Source organism: Rattus norvegicus, chromosome 1 (genome assembly GCF_021556685.1).
Source record: "Rattus norvegicus strain SHRSP/BbbUtx chromosome 1, alternate assembly SHRSP_T2T, whole genome shotgun sequence".
NCBI classification, from domain to species: Eukaryota; Metazoa; Chordata; class Mammalia; order Rodentia; family Muridae; genus Rattus; species Rattus norvegicus.
In genome coordinates this window covers 87,733,945-87,747,632 of record NC_141534.1, presented here as the reverse complement: position 1 = coordinate 87,747,632, position 13,688 = coordinate 87,733,945, and the positions used below count along the sequence as shown (strand labels likewise).

General features: G+C 41.5%; 1 protein-coding gene across 1 annotated transcript; it reads right to left on the bottom strand.

The window, feature by feature from the left end:
- Positions 1–550: 550 nt before the first annotated feature.
- On the bottom strand, positions 551–7,514 carry Obox1 (oocyte specific homeobox 1). The gene is made up of 3 exons (XM_087603214.1): positions 7,486–7,514; positions 1,472–2,054; positions 551–1,042 (listed from the first exon to the last, which is right to left on the bottom strand). The coding sequence occupies exons 1-3, from the start codon at positions 7,512–7,514 to the stop codon at positions 551–553; spliced, it is 1,104 nt and encodes a 367-aa protein (XP_087459340.1).
- Between the last annotated feature and the right edge of the window lie 6,174 nt (positions 7,515–13,688).

The window sequence follows — 13,688 nt, the reverse complement described above, 5'->3', positions numbered from 1 at the left end:
CCGCGGGTGTGGGACTTCCGGTAAACACAGAACGTGCCCGGTTCTAGAGAAATTCTGCTTCCGTGTGTCCCAAGCTCACCAGGCAGCTTTCTTGCAGCAGAAAATTTGGTCTTACCTGTGGTCCCGAGGCTCAAGTTCGCTCGTGGGGTGCTGCCCAGGGGCTCCTGAGTTCATTTCCAAACACATTCATAAGACCTCCACGGTTTATAGTTTTACTGCAGGAGATCCTACACTCCTTTCTGCCTCCAAGGCCAAAAATGTTGTATACATGCATTTCAAGCATTCACGAGTATAAATATTAGGGGGGAAAGACTGGCAAAAACATTTTTTAATTTTTCAGTAAAATTTTTATTTAAAGAACTTAAAATCCAACAATTAGTAATTAGTATTTAAATTCTTAAAAATAATTCCACTATAGAAAACACAGTGACATAAAACTACTACACGTAGGCCAGCTTAAAATTTCCCAAAATAAATTGATTAAGGGTGTATACGAATATACCCATTCCTTGCTATAAAGGCCTACATAAGTCAAGGGGGGAGAGGTGTTTCATGGGGAAGGAGTGCATCCCCAAGAGTACCAATCCTCTGACTTGTCAAAGTCTTCAAGTATCCTTTGCCAGAGCTCCTCAGCAGATGGACCTGAATCTTGAGTACTCTGTGGACATTGGGTGGCACATACCATGGCTAATGGAGCTTCTGCTACTGCTAGGCCAGTCTGAACTTCACCTGCTGCTGATTGAGCAGAGTCCTTGCCTCTATCAGGGGCATGGCCATCAAGCAGGTCTTCTTGCTGACTACACATGGCACCACCACAGGCTTGAACAGGATGCAGAGAAAATTCCTGGCTCTGGTTGACTTTTGGAATGGAATCCAGAACAAATGTGGACTCAACATTGGCAGAGTCAACAACTGGTAATGAATCAGGAAAATGGGTTGACTTAGAAACAGCTTCAGAGCTTCCATTTGTCTCTGGCAGTGCTGCTGGAATATTCTGGCGATTCTTGCGCTTGTCCTTAGCCCGGTTGTTCTTGAACCAGACCTGAAAAACAAAGGAGACATCAGAGAAAAGCCTCTTTGTCTGTTGCCAACTGGTCTCTACATGAAGCTTCTGAATGGAAGGAGTTTCTGTAGCAATACTGCATGAGTCAGCAACAGAAAAGCCTGAGTCTCTAGATCCCTAAGAGATTGTAGTAAGATAGGATGTGTATGACCTGACAACAAAAGCTCGGGGAAGATTCAGTGAGTGTATCATGTGTTGTACTATAGGGTCTTAGGTGTAGGTCTCTGATATCCTGCAGGAGAATAATATTCATGGTGATACCAGGGTTGAAGCAGAGCCTGGATGTGTGTATATTCACATACCACAACTCTCCAAGCTGTCCTAAGCATTTAAGAATACAAAGCTCAGGTGAATGATGTGGAAGTGAATTTTGTGGTTGTCAGAGACAGGGAAAAGAGAGAGGCAGACCTGGATGTCATTGTGTGTCACACCAACCCGTGAGGCCAGTGCCATGCGATCCTTCTGGGTTGGATATCTGCAACTATTAAAATGATCTTGCAGCATGCGCTTTTGTTTCTCAGTGTACGTAATTCGGACTTTCCGCTCCTTCCTTGAAGCCACGCGACTGGTTTGTTGGTCACCATGTTCACCTGACTGCACCACAGATCCTAGAGTACTTTGTAAACCAGATTTCACCGAGAATCTTGGTTTCCAACGACTTGGATGCACTAAGAGGCTTCTCAGTGTTGGTGACTCTTGGTCCATTACATGACCTGGTTGCATTTGGATACTTGATTTTTCTGATGGTCTTTGGGACTCTTGAGGACATAGGTCCCTTTCTGGGACTGAAAGACATGATTGCATTGGACTTCCTCGGGTCACTGGGAGACTATGAAACACTTGGCAAGGAAAATCCCTTGCAGGCCCTTGAGGCATCTGGAAACTGGATTCTCTGGGTGCATTGGAACACATTTGGAATTTTGAATGCAAGAAGGGACCTTTTGGCATATGTGGGCTCTGAACCTCTTGGAGAATGTTCCTATGAAAGAACCTGGAAAGAAAGAAACACATCAGAAAACATCCAGAGACCTCCCATCATGCCTACCCAGCATTTGCTTTGGAATTCTTATATAGCAGCGATCAGTCGGGAGCCTCACTTCTTCTGACCACCTGCCTCTGTCTCCCATGCCTATAAGTAGCCTCAACATCTCAGTAAACTTGCAGATAGCTCCTGTGTTACTATGACTCTGTCAGTCCAGGCAAGCTGGCAATAGAATGTCCTCCCACAAACTTTAGAGGGAATGAAGTGGGAGAAGGTGGGTGAGTGGATGAGGGGAGCATGTGTTGGGGAGCACCCTCTCAGAGCCAAGAGTGAGGAGGAAGGAGCGAAGAACTCTTCGAACAGGGACATAGACCCAGTTGGGGTAGAGGGCAACATTTGGAGTGCAAATAAATAATTTAATTTCTAAAAAGTCTCAGACCTTACAGTCTCCAACTGCACCCAGAACTGGGGCTATCCCACAGATCTCAGACCAAAACCAGCAGGCAGAGAGCTGGTCTCCCAGGAGCCCTCTCACTCCTAAAATCACAGGATCAGGGGCCCACAAGGGGAACAAGCTCCAGTCAGGGAAAGCAAAAAAAACTAACAGAGATAACCCAATGACAAGAGGCAAGCATTAGAACCTAAACAACAGAAACCAAGACTACTTTGCATCATCAGAACCTTGTTCTCCAACCACAGGAAATACTGAATATCCCAAAAAAAGGGAAAAGCAAGATTTGGATTTAAAATGGCATCTCATGAAGATGATAAAGGACTTTAAGAAGGACATAGGTAACTTCCTGAAAGAAATAAAGGACAACACAAGGAAACAAGTAGAACCCCTCAAGGAGGAAACACAAAAACACCTTAAAGGACTATGGGAAAACACAGTCAAACAGGTGAAGGAATTGAAGAAAACCATTCAGGATCTAAAAATGGAAATCGAAACAATAAATCAGCAAGGGAGACAACCCTGGAGGTAGAAAACCTAAAGAAAACTAGATCAGGAATCATGTATCGAGCATCACCGACAGAATACAAGAGATAGAAGAGAGACTCACAGGGGCAGAAGATAACACAGAAAACAATGACACAATAGTGAAAGAAAATCCAAAAAGCAGGAGGCTCCTAATCCATAGCATCGAGGAAATCCAGGACAAAATGAGAAGACCAAACCTAAGAATAATAGGTGTAGAAGATATGAAAATTCTCAACTTAAAGGGCCAGTAAATATCTTCAACAAAAGTATAGAAGAAAACTTCCCTAACAGAAAAAAGAGATGCCCACAAACATACAAGGAGCCTACAGAACATCAAACATATTGAACAAGAAAAGAAATTCCTCCCATCACCTAATAGTTGAAACACCAAATACACAAAACAAAGACAGAATACTAAAAGCAGTAAGGAAAACAATTCAAGTAACATATAAAGGCAGACCCATCAGAATTACACAAGACTTCTCACCAGAGAGTATGAAAGCTAGAAGATGCTGGACACATGTTATATAGACCCTAAGAGAACACAAATGCCAGCCTAGGCTACTATCCAGCAAAACAGACATGGATAAACCAAGATAATTCATAACAAAACCAAATTTACCCAGTGTCTTTCCACAAATGCAGTCCTACAAAGGATAATAGAATTAAACTCCAACATAAGGAGGAAAGTTACACATTAGGAAAAGAAAGTAGTATTCATGCAACAAAGCTAAAAAAGAGAGCCACACAAACATAATTCCGCCTCTAACAACAAAAATAACAGCGAACAACAATCACTATTCCTTAATCTCTCTTTACATCAGTGGCCTCAATTCCCCAATAAAAGAGACATAGACTATGAGACTGCACACATAAAAGGGACCCAGCATATTGCTGCATACAGGAAATGCTCCTCAGTGACAAAGATAGACACTATCTAAAAGTAAAGGGTTTGGAAAAAATTTTCCAAGCAAATGGTCGAAAGAGACAAGTTAGAGTAGCCATTCTAATACCAAATATAATTGACTTTAAACCAAAAGACATCAGAAATGAGAAGGAAGGAAGGTTCATCTTCATCAAAGGAAAAATATACCAAAATGAACTCTCAATCCTGAACATCTATGCTCCAAATATAAGATCAGCCACATTTATAAAGAAACTTTACTAAAACTAAAAACATACACTGCACCACACAGAATAATAGTATGAGATTTTAACACACCACTCTCATCAAAAGTAAGATCCTGGAAACAGAAACTAAACAGAGACATAGTGAAACTAACATGAGTAATCAATCAAACGGAGTTAAGGGACAACGTTAGAACATTTCATCTTAAAACCAAAGAATATACCTCCTTCTCAGCACTCCTGGTACCTTCTTCAAAAGTGACCATAATTGGTCACAAAAAAGGCCTCAATAGATACAAGGAGATTGAAATAATCCCATGCATCCTATCAGATCAGCATGGACTCAGGCCAGTGTGAAATAACAACACAAACAACACAGAGCCCATACAAACATGGCTCAATAATGCTCTACTCAATGACAGTGTGGCTGAGGAAGAAATAAAGAAAGAAATTAAAGACTTTTTCGATTTTAATGATGATGAAGACACAATATACCAAATATGTGTGAGACACATTGGAGCAGTGCTAAGAGGAAGATTCATGGTTCTCAGAGCCTGCAAAAGGAAATTGGAGAGAATACACTAACAATGTGACAGAACACTCCAAAGCTCTTGTAGAAAACAAAGCAAATTCACACAGGAGGAGTAAAAGGACAGAAACAATCAAACTCAAAGCAGAAACCAACGAAGTAGAAACAAAAAGAAGTATACAGAGTATCAACAATACCAGGAGCTACTTCTTTGAGAAAATTAACAGGATTATAAAAACTTTAGCCAGAAGACCCAAAGGGCAGAGAATCAGTACCCAAACTAACAAAGTCAGAAATGGAAAGGGAGATATAACAACAGAAACTAAGAAAATTAAAAAAAAATTATCAGTCCTACTACGAAAGCCTGTATTCAACAAAACTAGAAAAGCTGGATGAAATCGACAATTTTCTAGACACATACCAGGTACCAAAGTTAAATCAGGATCAGATAAACCATCTAAATAGTCTCATGACCCCTAAAGAAATAGAAGCAGTCATTAGAAGTCTCCAACCAAAAAACAAAGCCCAGGACCAGATTGGTTTAAGCAGAGAATTCTGCCAGATCTTCAAGAAAGACGTATACCAGTATTCTTCAAACTATGCCACATATGTGATCCCAAAATTACTCTTATACCTAAACCACACAATGACCCAACAAAGAAAGAACTTCAGATCAATTGTCCTCATGAGTATCAATGCAAAAATACTCAATAAGATTCTCAAAAGCTCAATCCAATAATACATCAAAACAGTCATTCACCATGATCAAGTAGGCTTCATCACAGGGATGCAAGGATGGGTCAATATGTGGAAATCCACCAATGTAATCCACTGTATAAACAAACTCAAGGGGGAAAAAAACACATGATGATCATTTCATAGATGCTGAGGAAGCATTTGACAAAACTCAACATCCCTTCATGATAAAAGGATTGGAAAGATCAGGAATTCAAGTAGCCAACATCAAACTAAATGGAGAGCAACTTGAAGCAATCACACTAAAATCAGAGAGTAGACAAGACTGCACACACTTTTCCTACCTATTCAATGTAGTATTTAAAGTCCTTGCCAGAACAATTAGAAAACAAAAAGATCAAAAGGATACAAATTGTAAAGAGAGAAGTCAAAACATCACAATGTGCACATGGTATGATAGTATGTTTAAGTGGCCCTCAAAAAATCCCCCAGAGAACTCCTAATCCTGATCAACAACTTCAGCAGTGTGACTGGATTTAAAATGAATTCAAACAATCAGTAGTCCTCCACTACTCAAATGATAAACAGGCTGAGAAAGGAAGTAGGGAAATGACATCCTTCATAATAGCCACATAATATCAAATACTTTGTTGAGATTCTAACCAAGCAAGTGAAAGATCTGTATAACAAGAACTTCAAGAAACCTAAGAAGATCTGAGAAGATGGAAAGATATCTCATGCTCATGGGTTGGCAGGTTTAATATGGTAAAAATGGCCATCTTGACAAAAGCAAGCAACAGATTCCTTGCAATCCCAACTAAAATTCCAACTCAGTTCTCCATAGAATTAGAAAAAGCCATTTGCAAATTCATTTGGAAGCACAAAGACCAGGATAGCTAAAAATATTCTCAACAATAAAATCACTTCTGGGGGACTCATCATCTGTCACCTTAAGCTTTATTACCAGGGAATGGTGACTTAAAAATTCATGGTACAGCTGGAGAGATGGCTCAGTGGCTAAGAGCACTGACTGCTCTTCCAGAAGTCCTGAGATCAATTCCAAGCAACCACATAGTGGTTCACAGCCATCTGTAATGAGGCCTGATGCCCCCTTGTGGTGTGTCTGAAGACAGAGACAGTGTAAGAAATCTTTTTAAAAAAAGCATGTAAATATACAAAATATCCAAGAACAATAAAATTTAAAATTAAAAATTCACAGATCCTCTTTCTTTCTGCTGGGCTCTCTGTCTCCAACCAAGCCGTGAAGAGCCAAGGAACAGGAATCATACAAGTGACTCCATCCCACCCTCATCTTCACAAGAGAACTGGTGGTCTAATTAGCCTAGAAAGCACGTGGCTCTTACATCTAGCCCAGACCACCCAGTTATTGAAACTTTACTCCAAGGACTTGGCCAAATCGAATCTCCACCCACCACCCTCCCAGAGGCCCCTCACTTCCAGCAGACATTACCACCCAGTGGCCACACTCAGTCTGCAGCCACACCCTATGGAAATCTTCCCATTGGAAAGACATCTTTTTCTCTCTTTTGATATTTTTGAAACAGGGTTGCTCTGTCTGAACTCACTGCCTATCCAATAACTTAACTTGTAGACAACTTACAGAGATCCACATGCCTCTGCCAATCCTCACACTGCTTAGATTAAAGGTGTGTACCACCATGCCCCGCCCATCCTTCCAGGTCTCCTGACCTCTTGCAGCACCATCTATAAGAAATTTGTCCTTGAACAATCTGTGCCTATATTAAGAAAGGGGTCTCTTCGTGTGGTGTTTCCCAGGGACTTCTCATTCCTGCCCACTGATGTCACCTCATAATCCATCCCATCGTTCTTTCATTTTTCAAACTGAAACAGGGTCCTTAAACATGTACCTGACTTCCTGGATCTCACTATACAGTCAGGCCTCATTATCACAGAGACCCACTTATGCCTCTGGATTCCGGGGCTAAAAGGTGTGGTCCACACACCCAATATTGTTACACTTTCTAAACGGAGGAGGGCCTGCTCAGTCATAAACTGTCGTGGATGTCACACATTTCAGCCAGAATACCCCCACAACCACGCCCTAGATAGTCCATCCCAAGCCTCACTCTGGTCCCACAGTCACTTCAGAGCCCATTGTGAGTTTTTTCTAGTCATACCGACACAGTTTTAAGGAGAAATAAATCAGAGAAACTCCAAGATCCCCATCTCTTACAGGAAGGCCTCTCAACAATTGATCCAGGCTTTCTGCTCAATACATGGTTCAGGCATGAGCCTAGAATGGAGAACAGAGCACCTCCTTATATCTCCTGAATGCTCATTTACAGACTGACCCAGTTCCTGCACTGAACGGGTCTTCAGTGTTCACATGTATGGGATAAATTTCAACAGCTCCTAAATTCACACAATATGCATATGTTAGACTTTATGAATCCAACACCCATACAAGCTACAGAATGTTATCAGGATTCCTCCCTAAGTAGCTCCAAATCTTCCCCTCGATGCCCACTTCACACAGCAACTTTAACCATTTCATACAGTCCAGCAGCTCACCTGAGATCCAGAGGGTTGCTGTAGTTCGCCCAATCCTCTGTCTGTCTGATTTCTACTCACAGAACCTGCACTTAAATAGCTCTCCTAAGTTGAAATCAATGCCCCTCCCACATTTTGGTTCCTCCCACTCCTAGACATTCAAATCAACTATCCTCACCCACCCTTTTGTGCCACACTACTTACAGATTGAGCTTTTAGAGTATTAGTTTTTCATTTTTAATTGCATTTTATTTTTAATAAGGTCTGTCTGTTTATTATATGTATATGAGCACATTTCAGACACACCAGAAGAGGGCATCAGATCCCATCACAGATAGTTTTGAGCCACCATGTGGCTGCTGGGAGTTGAACTCAGGACCTCCAGAAGAGGAGTCAGTGCTCTTAATCTCTGAGCAATCTCTCCAGCTCTTAATTTTAGTTTTTACTTATTCACTTTATATCCTTCTCACTACCACTCTGTCTGCTACTCTGCACCCCTGCACCATCCTTTCTGAGGCCCCAAACCCCAAAGCCCCTCCCTCATTCCCTTCTCCACTGAGTGGGGGGAGGTGCATGTAGGTATTCCCTCACCCTGGCACTTCAAGTGTCTGTGAGGCTAAGCACTTCCTCTCCCACTGAGACAAGACAAGACAGCCCAGCTAGAAGATAACCCACATACAGCCAACAGTGTTATGGATAGCCCCTGCTTCAATTATTCCAGACCCATATGAAGACCAGCCTGCACATCTGCTACATATGTGTGGGAGGCCTGTGTTCACCTTATGTATGTTCTTTGGATGGTGGTTCAGTCATTGAGAGCCCCAAGGGTCCTGGGAAGCTCTCTTCACATTTACTGAGGATTAAAATTAAGCACAAAATTGAGCACATTTTAACAACAGAGGATCCCGAGAGCCTATTGCCAGAGAATTTGTCTATGATTGTGTGAGATCCTGTGAACTACCTCAATATTTTCTGGAAAAAAAAAAAACAAAGAAAATATACAAAGTAGACTGAAAAATACTGTATCTTCATGCCCTTTAGTTAGTTTGGCAAATAGTTTGCCTACCTGCTTGATTTACTCCAAATTACCAGGTTTTGTTGATTCTTTATATTTTTCTCTTTGTTTCTAATTGCTTGATTTCAACCCTAAGTTTGATTATCTTTTTTAAGGAAGTAATCAGGAGGAGGGCCTGCTCTTCCTTACAGCTTCCTGGCTACAAAACCACCATTCAGACAGAATACTGCCTACTAGTCCTCATGCCTATCTTTAAACAGAAATAAATGTGGGAGGCCCCATAGTCCCTGCCTCATATATAAAAGCCTCCCCATCAACCACCGGTTATTCCTTTGGGTAAAAGCTCCCATCCTATCCACCTACAAAGAAACTTCATGAGAAATTCACCCTATTCACGACTAAGTGCAAATGCTTCCCTCCTTCTTAAAAGGGGGAATAAAAATAATCTTAGGATGGGATATGGAGACAAAGTTTGTAGCAGAGACTGAAGGAACCGCCATTCAGCCCCTGCCGGACATGTGGTACATATATATATATATATATGTGTGTGTGTGTGTGTGTGTGTGTGTGTGTGTGTATATACAGCCACCAAAAGTAGATAACATTGATGAAACTAAGAAGTGAATGCTGACAGGAACCGGATATAGATATCTCCTGAGAGACACAACCAAAGCATGTCAAATACAGTGGTGGATGCTAGCAGCTAACCATTGACCTGAGGACGGGATCCCCATTGGAGGAATTAGAGAAAAGATCGAAAGAGCTGAAAGGGGTTTGCAACCCCATAACAACAACAGCGCCAACCAACCAGAGCTTCCAGGGACTAAACCACTACTAAACCGGAGTCATTTTGATTTACATTACCCTGATGACTAAGGACGATGAACATTTCTTTAAGTGATTCTCACTCATTCAAGATTTCTCTTTCCAGAGTTCTCTGTTTATCTCTGTAACTCATTGTGAAATTGGGGTATTTGGTTTGTTAATATCCAGATTCTTGGGTTCTTTACCTAGTTTTGATACCAGCACTCTGATGAATGTGGAGTTGATGTAAAATCTTTTCTCCTTTTGTAGGGTGCTGTTTTGTTTTCTTGATGGTGTTCCTTGATTTACAGGAAATACTTGTTCATTTATTTGTTTTATAGCTCAAGATTTTTATGTAGTTAAACTTTTATTGATTTTATTTGTATGAGTACACTGTAGCTGTCTTCAGACACACCAGAAGAGGGACTGAGATCCCATTACAGATGGTTGTGAGCCAGCATGTGGTTGCTGGGAATTGAACTCGAGACCTCTACAAGAGCAGTCAGTGCTCTTAACTCCCAAGTTATCTCTCCAGCCCCCAGTTGTATGTTTTATGCAAGAGATTCTGTCTTCCATCTTTTGCATTTTGTTAGTGATGCTTTTATCTGTAGTTTCTATTCTCTTCCCTAGGTATTCTGTCTCCATTACTCCCTCAGTTTGTGTTTAGTTATTACTTCTGTTGTTACTTGGTAGTTTTTCCTTTCCAAGTCTGGACTTGGGTATCCTAGGCAAGTTTGGAGTTACTATATAGTCAAGGCTCAGTTTAACTCTTCCTCCTTATTTTCCAAACTCTAAGATAAAATAGGTTTCTGAAACAACTTGACATGGACAGGAATATATGTCCCTAACTTCTACAATGCTTCAAAGATATGGTAATGAATTTTAGTGGCTACCAAACTGGGTAATATGTAGAGGCATAATTTCTCAGGTCTTCAGCCCCAAGAGGGTAGGGTCAATGTTCTTTTACATTCCATTTTTCACACAATCCTGTCACTCAATAAATGTTCTGCAAAAAATGATTAACCCTTTCATGATCCTGATTAATCACACCTTTAATGGTAGCACTCTAGGAAGATGAGGCAAAAACCAGCTTTGCTCTACATGGAGAGTTCCTTAGTCCAAATGAGGCAAAAGAAAACAAAACAATTGTGATTCAATCAAGAAGACCAAGACTCTCTGGAATGGAACAGAAATCTGAATAGTACCAAAATGTGTACATCTAATGGATTTGAGGGTCTGCAGGAAGGAGTCAGAGTAGGGGGAGTTTTTGAGTTTCCTCTCTAGAGAAGACTTGCAAGCCCTGATGTAGAGGAATGTTGATCTATCCACATGGCTGCTCTGATCATATGCAAAGAGATTCTAGGTTTGTGTGATCTGGTTGGAACATGTTAATGTTCCAAACATGTTTATCAGTCTGGCAGGAACCTTTTTGTAGTTCAACTTTTTCCTTCTTCCCTTGGAGTGTTCTGGTGCTGCTGCTTACCAGGCAGGCAGGAAGAATTGCAGCTGTGCATGGTGTGCTTCTCTCCTTGGGATATCTGGGAGCTAATGTCTACCAGATGGGAAAGAATGAATCAAAGTTCAGAATGTGAGGGTCAGCAGGATTGTTTGACATTCCTCAGGTTGAAGACTGGGGGTGGGATTCCCAGATCAGGTGGAGAAGATGAAACCTTGATAAGATAAGGAAGTCCTCCATTTTGTGCTGAACTTAGTAAAGCTGTCTGGACACGGTAAGACTACAACCTTACCAAGGTGCAAGGTACAACAGTTTTGCACACACCTTTAATTACAAACAATGATATTTAATAAGAGCCAGATAAAGTGATGAATTAGAGAAAATTTGACAGAATTAGTCAGAGAAAGGATCCCAAACTCTAAGGTCTACCAAGTTAAAAACTTTTCCTGGCATTCCAACTTCTTCCAGTGTCACGATTTCTCCCAATGATTCAAGGAGGCAGATGATAGACCCCATTTTATGTATCAAAGAAAAATCCTAGTTCTCAACGAACAGATTGATAAGTGCAAGTACCCAACAAAGGAACAAACATGGCACTGGCTCAAAGACTTGGATTAATGGACCACAAGATCAAGACCTGGCCCTTTGTCTCTCTCCTAGTCAGCTAGACTTTCCCTCATGACCCAAGGGCACACTTCCCCGACTGCCCCACCTTCTTAGCCCAGTTCCAGGTTGTAGGAGGGCTATGAAGGTGTATTCAGGTTTGGATTTCCATACCCTGCAGCCTTTCATGCAGAAATCTGATACACTAGGAAATTCGTACTGGTTCCACTCAATGTCATGGAGGTATAGACATCAGAGCACTCCTCAAAATTTCTGACTCTTAAGAGACATTTCTGTACGTTTCTTTCTTTATAGGTGTATTTATTATATATAAGTACACTGTAGCTGTCTTCAGACACACCAGAAGAGGGCATTAGATCTCATTACAGATGATTGTGAGCTACCATGTGATGGCTGGGATTTGAACTCAGGATGTCTAGAAGAGTAGCAAATGCTCTTAACCACTGAACCATCTCTCCAGGCCAATCTGTGGGTTTCAGGTGCAGGTCATTCTCCCTCCATTGTTCTGGGTGCAGGAAACTTAGAGTTCTGTGATGAGTTCTGGGTAGAGACAAATCCCAGGCTTTTCAGGCAGCATATTCATATTTGGCACACAAGTCTTAAGCCAGGCCTCTCCTAATGTCTGCTTTTTGTCTTTCTAGATCTGGTTCCAGAAGAGATGTGCTTGCAGGCAGAAGAAGAATACTAAAGTACTACCTAGGAAGGCTGTATGTGCAACTTAAGGTAGGCCTACAGATATTGGCAGGAGCCAATATCCTTTTAATGATAAAAAGCTCACTCTTGGACAATGGGAAACATGCATTTAAATGTTCTCAGACAACTGTGACCAGTTTGGAAAATACACTAGCTCTTGATAGGAGAATGAGTTATTCTTCCCAGGTCAGGAAGGTCCTTTGAAGGCCCGTGCTCCTTTATGCCCTCCCCAATGTAAGGCCAAATCTTGAGAATCCCAGCTTAAGCATACTCGTATATATATCATATCCTTGGATGGGAGCATTGTTTTCCTAACCTGCAGAGCAGAGGAGGCTTGTAATCTGGATCAGACTGATAAAATAAAGACTATCTTTGGTCTTGCATTTGACTCACATTTGCTGGCAGTCTCCTGGGGTTCCCACGAACTGGGCATAAGTCCTAATCTTTCCAACCTAACGCCTGGCCCAATTCCACTGCAGCTATGTTCTTTCCCTCTGGCCTACTTGAGTCACTCTGGCCTATATGGTGAGATTCAGGAGGTTCATGGGCATGTAGACAGGGCTTGGATGAATTGGAAAAGAAAAAATAGAACAAAAGCATTGAAGGGTCTCTAATAAGGGTAAGGAATGAGCAGGAGCCATGGGCTGCAACTCTATGGAGGTCATTTTTCTGAGACGGTTACTAACCAAAGAAGAACCATCTTTCTGGCTGTAGTACAAACATGGTAGTACCAAGTGCTCTGTTAGTTTTTCAGCTCCCAAGCAAAATGGTACTATTTATCTCTGTTCAATAAAGAGATAATGTGGCCATGATTCCATGTGGTTTGGGCAGCAGACCTTGTGGAGCTTCTTGGTGGGATGGTTTCCTAAATGCGAAAGGATAAATGTGGGGAGGCTGGAAAGCTTCCTGAAGGAGAAGAAATTTCAGGTCAGCCATTGGCGTAGACTTTTAGCTCAAAGGACAATATGAGAAAAATGGGAGAGTTTGCTGATGAATAGGATGAAGTTTTTTCTCTTATTGGATTTTTTAATTTACATTTCAAATGTTATTCCCTTTCCTGATTTCCTGGACATAAGCCCCCTATACCATCCCCCTCCACTTCTTCTATAAGGGTGTTCCCCATCCACCCCTCCTTCCCTCTCCCACCTGACATTCCCTACACTGGGGGGTCCAATCTTAGAACTACA